At 43.8% G+C, this 17,483-nt stretch overlaps 1 protein-coding gene across 1 annotated transcript in view; it reads left to right on the top strand.

The window, feature by feature from the left end:
• Positions 1-5,904: 5,904 nt before the first annotated feature.
• Positions 5,905-17,483, top strand: part of SUSD4 (sushi domain containing 4) — a 65,910-nt gene continuing 54,331 nt past the window's right edge. Inside the window, exon 1 of the mRNA XM_072332327.1 lies at positions 5,905-6,131. Within this exon, the coding sequence (XP_072188428.1) occupies positions 6,011-6,131 (121 nt within the window). The 5' untranslated portion in view covers positions 5,905-6,010. The remainder of the gene's footprint in view (positions 6,132-17,483) is intronic.

Genomic DNA, 17,483 nt, shown 5'->3' with positions numbered 1-17,483 from the left:
AAAGCAATCATCTCACGTAAATTAACATTAATGCCTAATTACAAAGAGGAGCAATGCCTTAAGATGGCACTAAACTTAATAAAAAGGAATAATTAATATTTCGTCAATTAACCTGTTGATGAAGACTAGACCTGGATGGATTCACTTTCCATTAGCAAGTGTAAAGAACTGGATGAATTCTATGGGGATTCAAATACCTGAAAGCCATAATACAGTCAGTTCAAGATAGTCCTCTTATTGCTACCAATTTCAGGGTGGCCACAGAGCACAAGGATGGCGATCGTGACTTTTCTAGTTAGCTTTAGATTTGTTATCAACTCACCTGATCAGAGCTGCCAGGCAGTGAATTACAAAACAAAGATCCAATGAAAAGGAGAATGGATCACATGCAGGGAAAACCTGGATGAACCTGAACTGTTTTCTGTAGCGAGAGCCAAAAGAAAGACTGATACAGTCAGCACAGCTGAGTGGCAATATGGCTATAGCTGCGTTAAGCTATTTTCTGTGGCTACATGGAAAAAAAAAATAAATACAGAAAAAAGAAAAATACAGAAGGAAATTAGAGATGACAATGGCTCCAAAATCCTTAACAGATCCAAAATCCTGCTTCTTTAAAGTTTCCTAATATCAAGAACTACCCAGTATGTTATTCTTTTTGGACTCTTTCTTCTGGATGCAACAATACACACTGGACTTAATTTCCATCGTGGATTTTTCTCTAGAAGTTTACTTCATGCCTTGGCTTTTATCATATTCATCAAATCACAGAATAATAGAATGGCCTGGGTTGAAAAGGACCACAATGATCATCAAAACTGATACTGAAGGAAGTTACCGTAATTCTAGCTTAACAATGATGTACCTATTATTTTGTAGGTCTTCTGTGGCTTTCCTATGAGATCAAGTTAATACAAACCCCTATATCTCTATCAAGAAACATAGAAACGAACAGGCATGCATTGTATGAGAAGTAAATAAATCAGTTCTTAACAGATTCATATTTGCCCACATGTGTAGTTAAGGTTTCACATGGCATTTGGTTAGGATGGAATCCAAAAATCTCAACCATTTAGGAAACAATTATAACATGCTAGATAACTTTGACGTTTTACATTTTCTGTTATCCTGCTTTCAGGATAGCAAAGTTATTTGCACTGGAATGGCTCTTAAACAGCAGCCCTGGTTTTGACAGAGCCTCTCAAGGAACAGGTGTGAATGTATCTGCTTTGTTTCTTTCCTCTTCTCCTCTCATGGGGAATCCTCTCCAATCCATCTTTTCTCTTTTCCTGTGTCCTGAAAGAATACGTGAAGCTGCTCTTTACAGGAGGAAAACAGTAGCACAGAATCACAGAATGATTTGGGTTGAAGGGACCTTTAAGATCATGTAGTTCCAACACCCCTGCTGTAAGCAGGGACATCTCTCCCTGGATCAGGATGCTCACAGCCCCATCCAGCCTGGCCTTGAATGCTTCCAGGGAGGAGCATCCACAGCACTGCTGGGCAATCTGTTCCAGTGTCTCGCCACCATTGCAGTAATCTTCTACTATCTTAGTGGTTAATCAAATGCTTGAAGGTAAGCACAGTGCAGACAGGAGATGCACTCACCTGTAACCCATTGGGTCACACAGATGAATGGTTGTCTTTTGCAACTGGGTGGAAAGCTTGGCTTATTGGGTTGTGCAAGAGAAGGCACCGGTTTTTAATTAAGGGTGATGAGTACCATTTGTGTTCAGAATGGTGCTGCAAATCAGGTGCTGCATTTTGTGCTTGCTCTCCTCTTGTCCCATGGGATGAGAAGTACTCATAATAGATTTAAATTGTTTCTGATCCTGGAACTGCTTCTCTTCACGTTCATCTGACGGAAGTTGCTGCCTAATGGAAAGTAAGGGCCAAGCGCAGTCACAGCAGTGGTGGTAAGCACAATTTGGCAGAATAGGACCAATGTTCATGTGCTCATGAGCAAACCTTCCAGTAAATCTTGTGCAGTTTGGTTCTCCAGCTAGCCAGGTACCATTCTCTGCAATCTCCTCTAAGCTACGTCGATGGCAATATAAATAAGTATCATTCTATGCTAATTAAACTGTAGCTCTCATTAAAGTGCTCTTTAGATTAGGGTTTTTCATTGTTATGTGAAAAATATCAGTAGAAAACGAAAATGTAGGGAAAACTCCACCTTCCCTACGCTACCAATTTTTCTAATAAAATGTAATCAGTACTAATTGGTAAAACTACATTGGTTTTCTCATTATTAATGCTGGTGAATTGGTCCCAGATGTGGTTTTATGGTTGTAAGTGATAATGGCTTAGAGAAGGAGAAAGATTTCTCCTATTGTATTGCCTTTTACATCCAGGTGCCATCACATCCGAACAACAGTGACTGTGTTTAAAGAAAGGGAAAGCCTCGGTGCCAGCCCTGAGCATTGGCAGGATCAGGCCTCAGCTATTTTAGGGCTGCTCTTCTCGAGCCATCGTCATTGTTAGTGCCTCAGAGTTTATCAAAATAATTATCCTACTCATAGCACATCTGTTCTTGAAAGCACACTTATGAGGCAAGCTTCTCTTCAAAGCAATCGCCTTAAAGCATTCTGTTTAGAATAATTGCTTTCCTGCAATCCCTGCAATTACTGCAGGGACAGCAATCATCTTATTCAGGAAGACACAGGTGAGAAAGATGGCCTTTCTAGACAGGGGTGAAATGAAGTGATGAAATCAAGAACTCTGGTGCAAATCTGCCTAGAGTGGTGTGGGGGAGCCTCCTGTTGAAACAAACACAGATACAGTCTGAAGAGGAGAGTCTCCAAGCGTGCTCTGGTAGGGACCAAAGCACACTTGGAGATAGAATGGAAAATACTCAGGGACTCATTTGTTCACAAATACTAATGTAAAGGTATTAACATCAACATTAGCTCCAAAGAAGAGGAAAGCTTTCCTTGATGACAATCTGGTATGTTCGCACGGGTTAATGATACGTATCTCACCCACACACACCTTATTTTACTGAAATCGAGGCTCATCAGTTTTTCTAAGTTAAAAGAGAAATACAGCGTACTCCATGTATGAAGAAATTGCATGAAACTTTTATCTGATTTACAGAGGAGGCTTAAACTGAGCCGGTAAAGTCAGCAATGATTCACATATTTGTTTGAAAATGTTTGAAAACTTGAGCCTGATAAGAATACAAGAAATATCACGTATCCCAGGTTATTATCTGCCATAACTGCATGACATGATCCTTATTAAATCTTACTTCTTAATAGCTTTGTGCCTTGTAAGGCTTTCAGAATTCTTTCTAGTGCACCACTGCACATTTCTCCTTGCTTTCACCTGCAGAATTTAGTTCAGCAATGTGATTCAAGTGGCAAGGGGGCTGGGAAGCAATTGCTCTTTCCTGTGGCCCACAAAAAAGGAAGTTGGGTTGTGGCCAGGAGGCCTGGAGGACGTATGGCAACAATATGGGCTCACAGCTTGGGGTGATATCCTGCCAGCCAAAGCTCAGCGCCAGTCACTGCCATTTTTGATTTTAGATTAATTCATTGCGGGCTTCTGAAGTAAACTGCATGTTTCCTCATGGACTGAGCACCCCTATACTCAGTCAACTGCAAGTAACCTGCCTTGCTGTCTTATTTACTATCTTGCACTACTACAAATAGCTTGTCCCAGTCTCCTTAGCTCCAGTTACCACCGTATCCCTTCATCCTTACCAGAATCTAGCCAAAGAACCTACCCAACAGCCACATCACTGGGACAGTTCCTTCTGACTTTGTTTATGAGCAGGTAAAAGCCAGTGGGACTAGCTGGCACAGGAGGGTTGATGTCCATATCATTAATGTTCTTTCCTTTCTAAAACTGAGAAACTGTATGCAAGCTACTGCCAGGAAATGCTCTCTGGCCTATGGTATCTCCCATACCAAACTTGGAAATGTTAGGCAGCTGGAGCTAATGCTGTGATAATAATTTAATAAAGAAAAATGAGACTGTGCATCCTAGAACCGTCTGAAGTTCTCATATACAACTCACAGTTGCAGTGCTTAAAGCATCTACGCTCTGACAAAAGGTAGGAGAGAGAGGTTTGGAATCCTTCAGACTGCAGAATTTCCCAGTTTCTGGATGAGAGCTCTGTGAAGTTATCCAACAAACACGGGTAGGACCACATTATTCTGAGCAAAGGCTGACCTAGTTTGCACACAGTTTGCACTGTGGAAAGCCTGAGCTGGCTGGCACACAGAGTGCTCTGCTGGTGCCAGTCACACACAGCCCTGTGTGTGTCCCCTGGTCCTGAGCAAGCTCAGGCCTGACAAATATTATATCATACCATAAGGACAAATATCTGTCACGATATAATGGCCTGTGAGCAGACTCTAGGCGAAATGCTCTAAGAGTGGGCTTGGTGTTTAGTTCCGTGCAGGGCTTCTGTTACTTGGCCTGGAGAGAGAGATCACTTTTGGGGTTGGATCTGTTTGGCTGCATGTTTTGATCCAGCAGAACTACACACCCAGGTGAAGGAGCCGACTGCAGAATTAGGGGTTAAGTGGGAGCTATCAGTACGGACATTATTTCACCCATTTCTTCTTCCTCATGCAGTCTGTACCAGGGTATAGCGCCCCCATCTGCGCTGAAATCTTTGCATTTTAACCTGCATGAAACAGGAGTGGTGCTACCTTGCTAGGGATGTTACCTTTTGCTGTTTTGACTTCAAAACTCAGAGCTATCAAACCAGTGATGCAAAGAGAAGGGTCTCCTATTACAGAGAACAGAAATCGTGGTTTCATTGCTCAGTCCTGCCACCTGTAGCAGCCAACAGCTTATTGCCTCGGAAGCATCTCCATCAAATAACTGCACCTGTGTCCTATTTACTCGGCTTAGGTGACCTGTCAGTAACCTTGCTGGGCTGGCTGAGGAGGTGAACGTCACCTGGTCAAGCTTGGGTGAAAAAGCTCTACAACTTCCACATTTTCTTGTTGAAAAGGAGCAGCAAAGCGATAAAATAGTCACTAGGCTGAAAATCAGCAACATACTTTCCTTTCCTTAATGGAAGACCTGTATTCCCTACGAGATGCCCATTCTCTCCAGACGAGAGTATAAAGAACTACTCTTCTTACACTGCTCTTTAGCCAATGCATGATGCACTGACTTGAGCTAAAATCCCCCTTGAATTGCTTTGAGCTTGGAGGAGCCAGCATCAGGTAGCTGAAACTCGAATGGGACTCAAGCCCTATGCGTACTTCTAACAGCACGGGATATTCACCCCAAAGCACCAAGGTATGCTATTTCCACAATAGGGCTGTTGGTTGGAGCCCGCAAGTCTTTGGATATGGCCTTGCTTCGGGATGTTTTGTCTCTAGCGTCTTTCCTCTCGTTGCGACCTTTAAGCTGATTCCCATCCCATCGGGGTAGAATTCCTTCGGGATCCCTCACGGGTCCGTCGGTCCTTCCCTGCCCAGAAGACACCTTGGTTACCGCCGGCGCGGAGCGGGGAAATGCCCCGAGCTCGGCACGCTGTAGGTGGCAGCAGGAAACAGCCACCGCCGCCGTAGACATGAGACAGCGTTTGACTCACTGCTGCGTGGCGGCGAATTTCAGACCGACTCGATCCTCCCGGCTGCCGCTTCCTAACGGCCGCCCGCTCCGCGACCCCCTCGGGGTCGGAGCCCCGCGGCAGCCATGCGTGCGAGCGGCGGCGCCTCCCGGTCCCGCAGCGCCGGACTCCCCGGGGCCGGGCAGGTGCGCGCTGCGGCTGCCCGCCGCCCCCCGCGCAGGTAGGGCAGAGCCGCGCGCGCGTGTGCCTGCGCGCGTCCGCGGGGCCGCCCGCCTGCGTGCCGCCCAGCCGCAACGGCGGAGGGGCCCCGGGGGGCGGCGCGGGGCCGCTGACGGCGCCGCGGGGAGCGGAGGCGGCGGCGGGGGCGCCCCGCGGAGCCGGCGCGCAGCCCCGGGCAGCGGCGAGGCGGCGGAGCGGCGCGGCTCTCTCGTTGCAGGCGGCGGCGGCGCCCCGGATGCCCGCGGCGGGCAGAAGATGTGTCATGGCAAGCAGGCGAGCGGCGGCGGTGCCCTCCCGGCGGCGAGGCGGCGGGCGCTGGCCGCCGCGCTCTGGCTGCGGCTGGCGCTGAGTCTCGGCCCGGGGCCGGCGGCGGGCGGTGAGTGAGCGGCGGCGGCCCCCGCTCCGTCCGGCGACCGGGCTGAACCACCCACTGCCCCGCGGAGCCTCCGGGGTGGGGGGGGGGCGGGAGGAGGGGGGAGCGAGGAGCTGGGAAACTTCCTCCCTGTGCGGCCCCGAGGGGAGCGAAGCGGGGAATCCCCCCTCCGGGTCACCCCGCGTGCGCCCCCCGGGAGGAGGCAGCCTCAGCCGGGTCCCTGCCGGGGAGCGGAGCACCGCGTGAGTACGGAGCGATTCTGGTTTTATTTAGCACCATTATTTTAAATAGGCTTCCCCCAGCCCGGTGCCCCTCGGACATCCCCTCGGATCACTCTCGGTGGCAGTCCCCGAACAGAAATGCAGGGTGGGAGAAGGTGGTTTGGGTCCAAAAAGGAACGCTTGTAACGTCCTTCAGCGCTCTCCTCCTGGAGGAAGGACCGAGTCGCAGTTGGCCTTTTTCGTTTTAATTACGTTTGTACGCTGTCTTTTTAAAGTACTGAGCCTCTGAGATATTTCGAGCAGGTACATTTAATTACAGAATTGCTTGAAACTGATTCCGTAATTAGACGTGGATTGCGGGAAAAGTCTTAAAGTAAACTGCTTTGCTGCAGAATGAACTTAGCTGTGATAACGAGAGCAGCTTCCCATTTCGGCATGGTGATATATTTTTGTACAGGGGGAATAAGGCGGCTCGTGATTGAATCACATCGCTAATGGCAGGCAGTGTTTGATACAATAATTGCACGGGCTTCTTATGCCAGAGAGTCGTGCCAAAATATTTGGAATGCCTAAGAGCCAGCAGCTCTGATCCTGAAGCATTTTCTGCCACTGACCATAGAACTGCTGAAATACGGCCGGTGAGGACCTGGGGAGGTCGCCCTGTCCATCCTCCTTCTGATTCTATTCAGTCGTAATTCTCTCTCAGGACTGTAATGCTATTTTCCAATAGAAATCCCATGACTGCAAATGTGATTCCAGCTAAACAAGCTTTTAAACTGTTGCAGTCTCTGAGAACCCCTCTTTAGAAATCAGTAGCATTTTGTGCTCCTGTGTTTCCCGTGGTTTCCTGGCCAGCTTGCCTTCCAGTGTAGGGATTGCCATTCTTGTGCGTTCCATGCAATTGCAGTCGTTCCCCGACTTCCTTTTTATGGCTCCATTCATAAAACAGAGTGTGGCCCAAGGACCCCCTTCTCCCCAGAGCCGTGTGCATACTGCAGTTTGCTTGTCAGCATTTAGTTGGCTGAGCAGTGCAAGAGGTTCCTCAAGATGCAGTTTATGTCTCCCTTGGATGTAGTAGTTTTCATCACAGCCTGCTGTAAATTCTTCCGTGATGCTGGTTGCTATTAACACTGCTGCTGTTCACCTTGGTGATGTGGCTGATTCTGTATCAAATTACGTTTGAAAGGCATTTTAGGATCTTTCAAGACTAAAATCTTGCCCAGAGTCTAGGGAAAGGTTATACACTGACCGCTTGTGCATGGCTAAAATAACCAGTAGGAAAGATTCATTGCTCCTTCTAAGTTATTGCTGCTGTTATTTTCTGTGGGGTTGTAATGGGAAGTTACGCACTATAGAAATACCTGTAAGCACACAGATCTTTTATGTGATAGAATATACAGTTGTTGATGGTTTTTTTACCCTGAATCATCCAAGAGGTAAAATAATGACTTTTGTAATTAGATCAGAGAACTGCACTTTAGGATTCCTCCTATTTTATGGCCTATTTATACCTGTGAGCGAGCTCGCTTTGCTTGCGTGGCTTCCTGTGAAGGCTCAGCTCTGGTTCCTCAGTCCGCGACCCAGAGTTTGACAACTTCCAAGCACTCTCTGTCACCAACCAAAGCTGTGGCTTCCTTGGACCTTTGCATCTATTGTTTCTTCAGGACTCATGTTCTGTGGGTTTGTGAATGCAGATAGAAGGCACACGGCGCTACCGACTGCTTTGGAAAATGTGGCCCCGCTCTCTTTATATCTTCTCATTATCTGTTAAATAAGGATAATCATACTTCTCACAGGGAATTTGAAAAGAGCTCTGATGACATTTAATAAAAATACTATGGAGGTGGGAAGAATTTGTTTCAAAAGCTTTAGAAAAAAAGCATTGACAATACGTTAAAATAAAAAGCATCTTGCATATTAATAATGAAAATGAATGGTTTAGCTTTTTTCTGTAAATCCATCCGCTGCTTACATTTGGATCCCAGTTATAGCTTCCTCCCTTCTTTATCTGATAGAACTGGCTCCTGTAACAACCCTGTCATGACTTGCGTGACTCTGTCTATTTTCTGTCTGACTAAGCCCTATTGATTGTCACGTTCTACCATTTCACCCCAAATCAATACTACTTATGACTCTTTTTTTTTTCTTGTCAATAACCCTACGGAGAATAACTCTGTTTATTACATTCTGACTTTCTCCAAGAGGATCTAGCAGAAAATTTGCTATAGAAGTGAACTTAGATGAACAAACCTTTCAGATGTCAATACGCCTGATTCCTCCCAGATGTATTTAAGTTTGCTGACACTGAGGATAAAGTAAATCTCTCATACTCCAGCTTGCGGCTTTCATCTCATCATCTTTGTTTATCCTACTTTTTGACGTAATTCTGTATTAAAGAAAAGAAGAAAGCGGGAGCAGGTTGGGAGGGCTAGTAATGGTAGGCTTTATTTTCTTGGGTCGGTGTTGTCCTGCAGCACTGATCCCCTGCAGGGTCCATGAGGAGGATCGGGGCTGCATCACCCAAGGACCTGAATCTCTGTAGGTATGGAGCAGGCCTTGGGCTGTCACCAGGCCTTGTCTCAAGGCATGATAGTGCCCTTCTGGGCAGGGGCAACCCTGCCCACAGCTTTGGGTTGGGGATGTCTGATCCGCTGCTTTTTGGGTGTTGTAATCCAACTGTTGAGTTCCTCTGGGCATGTGCTCTGCAGGCAGCATCCCTTCACATCACTGGGTGCTTTTAAGATGGGAAACACACAGCACTGTGCAGGGTGGCAAACAAAGTCAGTGTGTTGTGTAGTCTTTAAACATTGCGTTGAATACCGATGATAAAATGCACAGTAGTGTTTTTTTTCCCAGTCTAAAGGTGAATTTTTGTAGCTTTGTTGTTTTCATGTGTTGCGTTGGAGTCGTGGTTATGCTTGCCTTTGGAAGTAGTGGCTACCAAAACCAGATCAATTGGCTTTCTAAGAGTGGTATACTTGAAATAAGATGAATTTTCTGTGTGGTAGTGATGAAGACTTGCACTAGAACTTACCTTTTGTCTACCTGCCTACCTTGCTTTCAGCAAGAGAAAGCAATCAAAGTTTCCCTGTAACTGCTTTATATAAACTTTTGGCATTATTTATAAAAACGGTTCTATGAAACGCCAGAATGCTTCCTGATAAACTCTAAGTCTGTAGTGAATGCATTTTACTCACTCCCTTTCAGCGTCTGCATCATTTGTCAAGCAAAACAGTCATTTTAGCCTAGAATTATCCTCACATTTTGCAAAATCATCAGGTAGGTTGCAGTGTTTTCTTAACCTTCTAGCTCATTGGAGGAGGATCTGGATATTCTGCAAGGAACAGATTTCACACGTCCTGGACGTATATCAGTTCTGATCCTATATCTGCCCCATGCAGCTTCCCTTCCCTTCTCTGAGGCTGAAGTTGACACTTCAGTTCCATGTGGCAAGGCCAGCAGCATCCAAGGATGAGAGCTCATCATCTGTTGTAGTGGCACATCCTCCCACCTGCAGCCTTGCAAGATATGGGTGTTAGCACCCTGCAGTATGGAGGTATGGCCCTGATTTACCATGGGATATGGAGTCTGAGGTTAGTTTCTCCATTGGCTTTCTTGCTTCCAAAATCACAAGAGTCTGTATTATGATCTCTGTGTTATGGATGATTATAGCTTTAGAAAAAGGACTTATTTATTCTTTGTTTGATTTTTCTCATCTATAAAGTAGATAAGTGATTTACTTCAAAGAAAATGTGACAGGAGTGAGAAATATGAATTTTGACAAACTATAAGCTGAAGTTTACCGCAGTGAATGGTTCTTTAACTCATTTTACTTTATTATTATTATTTACTTTTTTTTAGTATTGGTTATTAATTGAATAGTGTTGTAAATATATGAAGATTAGGAAGAAGTTATCTTTCTTCGTTGTTGTTATTTGGATTTATTTATTTTTTCTTAGCATGGGTCATATGCTCCAGTGTTTTTTCCAAGTACCTACTTCTGGTTCAAATTAATCCTTTATCAAGGAAACACATGTTATTTTTTAAATTAGAAAGCATTACACTTGTGCTGTGCTTTTCTATGAGGTTTTAAGCAAGAAAAGGACAATCAATCATCGCCGAAGTTCATATTTGCTGTATGTGAGTGCTAATATGAAAGAAAAACTGAGCTGCATCGAGTGGTTAACTTAAATTGGTCAGAAAATGAGCTTGCGGGATTAAGTGGTGTAGTGTGTACAATTGGATTCAGCAAGTGTAAAAATTAGCTTTGCTTATGTATTAAGGGGACTGAAGGTATATGCATCATACCAAATTCAGCAATTTAACTGTAAAACAGGCATCTCCTCGCATGGCTTTACATCTTCTTCTCAGCCTCTTTCTTTGACTTGGCACAAGTAGAGCATAATGAAGCAAATTTCAAGCAGTACATCTAGTAGTTTTCATAGCGGAGCCGTGCATCGTAGCAATTGTCAGTATGCACATTTGCAACTTTTGACTGTCTTACACTCCCAGCGTCTGGGTTGCATGTGGGATTTGCCCAAACTCGAGTGTTTTTTTCCTTGCATATTGAGGCCAGCGGAAGAGTTTGATGCCATCTGCACATATTGTGCACCTGCTGGCACAGAACATGCATTCATGCTCCTGATAGGTCACTCTTGACTCCCATGGCCTTTTAGCTGCTCATATCGATTTCCGAACTGTGTGGTGCCCATACTGGGTTGATCTTCTGCTCATTGGAAAGACTCAGCAACTTAAAGACGCGTTTCACATAAGAAACAAATCCTTCTGTAGACTGAGAAGAGATCCTCTGGGTCTTAGTCTAGCACTTTCTTTTATAAATATAACTTGGGGAAATACTTAATTCCCATTTGTATGGCACAGCCTTTATAGTAGGAATTCTTGATTGTGACTCTCCTCTAACTGAAATGAGCAGCAGATTTCCTATTCTTGTAAACTGCTACTTAAGCAAATCACAGAGGCAGCTTTTCCAGTGTAGCTTATTTGCCTGATTCCTTTATGTTTGATATAGCATAAGGCATTTTTCCAGACCCTGAAGGCATCTCCTCCTGAATAATAATAACAAAAAATAATGAAAAATTGTAAGTTAGGGTCAAGCACTGAAAAACTGTATCATGCAGTTTCTCATAGTGAGAAGCACACATTAAAGGAAATGTTTCTGCCTTGCTGGATCATGTGGTTCACGATGATAGTTTACACGGAAGAACATTAGAAAAGCATTACATGTGCCTTTAAAACTGTTCTACCATACTTCTGCTGTTAGGCAGGGGAAGAGCACTGCATGACCACAAAGCTCTGTTTGCTCATGAAACATAAGTTATAATGTAGAGTACATAGAAGGATTAAATAGATACAGTGACTGATTCCTTGCTGATTGCAGCGGGAAATCTCTGACTGCAGGTGGTGAAGTTGTATGAAATGTGGAGATGAGAAGCGTGCCCAGGACAGGGGTGCAACAGAACTTCTAAGTAAAGCTCAATTCTGTGCTCAGTAAAAATGTACAAAATCTTTAAAAAGGTTGGGTTCACTTGGAAACTGAAAAGAGGAGACAAGGCTTACAATGGACTGAAGAAAAAAAAAATAGGTTAGGTTGCTACGGATTAGATTACTTAGAAGTTGGGTTATCAAGGGGATTGTGAGATAGTGCCCTAAAAATACACCTTTGTGCACCACCAAAGAGAAAACGCAGAACACAATACAACCATGAATCAAGAGAATTGCTGTTTTGCTGGACTCTCAGTCCTGAGTCCTGGAGAACAAACTGAAACGAAGTGGTTGAAAGAACAAAGCCTTCAGATCTTTTTTGGTAGTGCAGAATGCCAGCATGCATAGTTGATTTGTCAGAAGGCTGAAGAGCACTACACAGTTTCAAGAGAAAAGTCCTTGTACATTCTGGGAGAGAGGAGATGATGCACAGAAGTACAAGCCTGTAATCTAGGTGCACTGTTCTCTCTTCTGTCGTTATTTCTGTGTTTCTGGAGGTAGGTAGGGCAATAAGTTTGAGAGCAGAGTTATAGAAATGGGACTGGAAGAGACCTCAGAAGCACTTGAGACTCATCCTTCAGCCCATGGCCAGGACTCTTGGATGTATGTCAGTGAAGTAACTCAAGATTTTTTTGTTGGAAACTACAGTTTCCCTGGTTATCTATTTGAGCACTTTACTTTCTCAACCACTGAGAGGGTTTTTCTGATACTTCTTTTTTTTCTGATATCCTCTGCTGGTGTACCAGTGCTGTGGCTCTGCCTGTCCTGAGTGCTGCTGCTTCCCTCGATTAGGACTGGAAGAACCCCGACTGCCCCTGCCCAGCAAAATGTCTCTGAAAAACTAGCAATTAGTTAACAGTCCAAGAGCTAAGACTTAGTTTGTACCCTACGTTAATATATTGCTGCTGGTGCAGAAGGAGTTGGCATGGTTCTTCATGGTTTAACTTACATTTTTTCTGGTTTAGTTAAGATGATGGCAAAGTTTGTCTTTAGCACTAGATCAGGTATCTTATCAGCTGCCATCAAACCAGCAGCCTTGCTAGTTTGGAAGGAGTTACAAGGATTTTCCAAAGCTATGATTGGAAAGAATGAGGAATGAATCTGGGGACCTCCTAATAAAAAGTGCCTATTTACGTAGTCTGTTATCTTTGGGGACATTAGACCAATCGTTTGTACTTGATCACAGTGCAAACAGTCTGGTTAATCCCACACTAAATTGCACCAGAGTGAATTTGTATTTTATTTCTGTAGACTTGAGTGAATTTGTATGTACTGAATGGCCCGTGGTACTTGAGATCCTCACAAAAGCAAGTCAGTTGTTTAAGACTTCCATCTGTATTTGCAAATAAACAGTTTTAATGGGAGATTTAAGGATCAGCTACTTAGAGCTGATCTGCTTCTATGCCTGAGTTCCTACAATCAGTAAAAGGAGCACTGGTGGTGGCTATCCAGGAAGACTGTGTCCTTCAGCAATCTGAGAGGCACAAGCAGCGGTGGATTGAGAATATTAGGCAATGTGTGGGAAATCATGTCTTTCTTAGGCTGAAAGATAAATCTGAGCCATTTAAAACAATGTGCGGAGCTGAATTAATAAGGAAGGACTGCGATGGTGTGGGGATTGAAACTGAGAAGACTTCTTGCTTGAGGAAATTGGATCTTTTAGCTGTAAGAACTTCACAGCGAGGAGTATGTCTTTCATCTGTTTCTAATACCATGTATAAGCCTACGTGCTATTACTGTGTTTGTGTAGTAATGATTTGTATTCTGAAAATCACGGGTGCTTGTGAGGCAGAGTCATTTTTCTGTATTGCTCTACTTAGACAAACAGTTGACATTTTTAGAGATGTTTTCTACGCATCATTTTACTCAGAGAAAACACAAATGATCCACTTAGAACTGAAAATAAATAATAAATAATTTGGTCTCCTGTAAATTGGACTTGTAAAATAGCTTGATTGCAATTACTAGCTTAGAAGCGATCTTGAAAGAATTAAGATAAAATGGTGTCGTTATGAGTAGTGGTAAAAATGAGAGCACTCCACTGTAGTGTGGCCTTCTGGCATTATTCAGATACCCGTCCCAGTGTAATACCCACACTTTAAAACTCTTCCTCACCCTCTATGGTTCACATTCCAAAGAGTGGGGTCTTTTCAGGCCTCAGCCTCTTCCCTTTTTAAAGAATTGTTGCTCAAATGGCAGAGTCCATGTTTCGGGTACAGCAGAGACATTCCCTGCTTGTCGCCTGTTGTTTATCTGCTGCAGATGCCCTCATCCAGCGTGTTTGTCTTAGAGACCAGCAGAAGGGGGATCTTGTTTTTCCCAACCAAGAAGATCTCTTCAACCTTCAGCCTCTTCAAAACCTTGTCCTTAGAGCAAGTTGGTCTGTTCAGTTCAGAAAGCTAGGGTGTCTGCCAGGGCAAGTTTATCACTTGGAGGGAATCTCACTTGATAAAACAGAGTGAAAAATGGTATGTACAATGTTGATTGTTTGTTTGTTTGTTTGTTTTTTTACAATGTCAGCATTATACGATTATGAAAATACAAGGAAGCGCTCATTTAAAGGAGCTCAAGATTATGTCAGCTAAAAAGATTTCACTGCACTGCATTAGTATCTCAGGTATATGATTTCATTCCATTGGCCTTCCTGACCTGTTTAAAACCGTTTTGAAAATGCAGACTTTCGAAGAAGGTTGTTATTTGTCTAATCTGAAGTCTGATAATTATTTCTCCCAAGGGAACAATGTTGCAACTCTGTATTCACCTTGACACTTGATGCTTAAGGTCAATTTTTGACATAGTTGAATCTGTTTAATTCTTTGGTAGTTTTAATAGAGAAAAAAAGTCCTTTGATGCTGTATACACAGACACAGTTAGAAGAAAATCTCTGAATGCTGATTTTTTTTTTCTCTGCAGTCAGGTGATTCTGTTATCATCAAACCTACGGAACTGAAGCAGCGCAAGCAGCTGCAGCAGAGTTTCAGGAGCCAACATGAATGGCAGCTTATTGAGGGTATTAACACAATGCTGCTATTCGCTGCCTTGGAAATATCATTTGCTGTTTTTCGCCTGATGTGAACTTCTGTGGAAATAGGATGATGCTTTGGGAGTTTTCCTTTTTATCAAGTTTCCATTTCTTCTGCGAATTTCCTTTTTCCCTTAGAAGCAGTCCTTTGGGCTCTGACCAGCCAGCATCACTGCCAGTACCTACAAGGGATCTTTGGTTCTTTGACTTTGTCTCTTTCACTTGACCGTGACAGTTGAAGAGGTAGGGATGACCGGAGGTCGTATGAGATGAAGAGATTTGGCCTTATGACATTGTTCTAAAATAAGAGTCCAGATGTGGCTCAGAGGCATCTGTCTGATGTAGATGGGCAGTTCTACCAGCCCAGCTGGGAGGTTCCAGTGCTTTGCTCTCTGATGTGCTCCTTGGGAGGCCGTCTGTCTTGGTACCACACTGAGTCTGTGTCCATGCTACTATCTGGTAAAATTTCCTGTTGCTGGGCAGGTGGGTGAAATCTGCCCATCTGTTCTCTGTCTTGCCCAATCCATACTCTGTGAGGAGACCTAACTGTGAAATGGCCTTAAGCTGTGTGGAGGATGCTGACTCCTACTTCAACCAGCTCTTTGTATGTACTGGTAGAAGGGATGCCTTAAAGTCCAGCACTTCCCATTTGTCCAGCTGTTTCCCAGCTCTGGGGCCAAGAATTCTTCCTTTAGGCACTCCTGCCCTTGGCTTCTTCATTATACTCAGTTGAAGAAGCAGGTTTCAGCAATTCCATAGTACCTTCTCTACTACTTTTGTAGGCTATACAGCCTCTCCTTTCAACATCTGAAGACCACTCATTCTTGTCCTTTTCCCATGGAGTCTTGTCAGTCCAGTTATTTCCTCCCCTGACCCATTTTCAAAATAAAATGAATGGTTGGATGGGTGCCTTTTTTTGGAGATTCTCTGGGAAGTTACAAGACACTTCCCAGTGGTAGTAGTAATTTCAGTCTTGACTCCCATATTGAATTTGACTGTCGATTTTGTTTAATTTTGAACTATGCGTTGAGTTTTGAAACCAAGGAGTCCCCTTTCTGGTGGTGATGTTCTTACTGTCATTTAATGTGTGGCAGGATTAGAATCAGTCTGTACGTATAAGCCTAATGACCCAAATTTGTAAAGCTAAACAGCAACACTGCTGCTGGCATGACTCACTATTATTTTTAGCTCTGAAGGGGAGGTAGCAGATCAAAGGTTCATCTTTCCTTACCAGGAAAAGTTGTGTCTTTTGTTAAGGTTTTGTTGAACAAGCTGGTCTTAGTGAGAGGTTTAACTTTTGTGTTTCTGTTCTCAGTCGGACTTGAGCAAGATGCTACGCATCTCTTTGGTTTCCTTTCATAGCAGCCTCATTATTTGAGTTCCTGTGTGGCAGGGGTCCTTGCTTAGACACTTTGGGACTTGAACTGTTGCTGGGAATAGTCAAAGTAGAAAAGGTGACTGATTTTATTGCATGTGGAGGAGAACTCAAATCCTGAGCTGCTCTGAGAGACAGGGCAGACTGGTGAGGTGCTGCTGGCTTTTGGATACTTGCTAACAGGATGACCAAAGCAAAAGGCTTCATTCAGATTACATGTGTTTTAGGTCTTAGATAGTAGCTCATAGTGGCTATGCAACGTATTTGATAAGGAGATTACTGCATGTACGTACATGAACGTGAAGAAAAGATTTACTTTTCTTTTAAATTGCAGTGGGAAATGGCACATACAGAAACCTCTTCTTGGGGAAAAAGAGTAAAAGTAATAAATAATAAGAAAACCCCACCTTAACAGTTTTTAGACCTAATTTGAATTATTTCTTAAGAAGGATGTATGATGATGAATGTCAATTCAGTGATACTCATATGTTCTCCATAATCAAGCCTCATTGTGCTACATATGGGAGATGTGTCTGAGCCAAAGAGGGCTCAGATAAAGGGTGGAGAATATGGAATACAGGGGAAGAACGTGCCTTGCATTATCAGGGGACTGCAAACTTAGATAAAGCAAGACACAGACATTTTGTCAAAGAAGTGGGGTATGTAAGTTTAAAGCTTGCTCTAGGCAGTTTTAAGTCAGCCAGCCCTTAGAGCGGCTGATAACCAAGAGTGGCACTGACCTTGGCAGATGCACAAGGGTAAGCTTTGCATGGGGATGAATTATTTCTTGATCAGTCACTCAAGTATGAGTGGCACTGTCTGGCATTCCTTCAGTATTGATTATGGATGTTTTATCCCGAAGCAAATACATTGATTGCAGATAGTGAAGTCAGAATCAGTCTTTGTATATCTGTATCCATTCTGTGGTATCCTGGGGCACAGTGATGCCACTAAGCTTACGCTGCGCTTCAATCTTCTTGCTTTTTTTTTTTTAACTCATTCCTCTTTAAAGCTGCAGTGCATAGAATAGGAAGCATGATTTTGATCAGTAACTACCATCAGGCTCTTTTGTCTGATTATTGTTGGCTTTTCGCTTGTTGCATTCATGTCTGGAGGATGTCTCATGACCTTTGGTTGTGGACATGCAATTGCAATTGCAGATAGTTTTCAGGTTTCGTAAGTGGCTGCTTTGAGGTTGTCAGTGTTTAGAGACACAGTGGAGGCAATTTAGCCAC

Source organism: Excalfactoria chinensis, chromosome 3 (genome assembly GCF_039878825.1).
Source record: "Excalfactoria chinensis isolate bCotChi1 chromosome 3, bCotChi1.hap2, whole genome shotgun sequence".
NCBI classification, from domain to species: domain Eukaryota; kingdom Metazoa; phylum Chordata; class Aves; order Galliformes; family Phasianidae; genus Excalfactoria; species Excalfactoria chinensis.
Note: the sequence above shows the minus strand (reverse complement) of the source record. Positions and strands in the feature narration are given on the sequence as shown.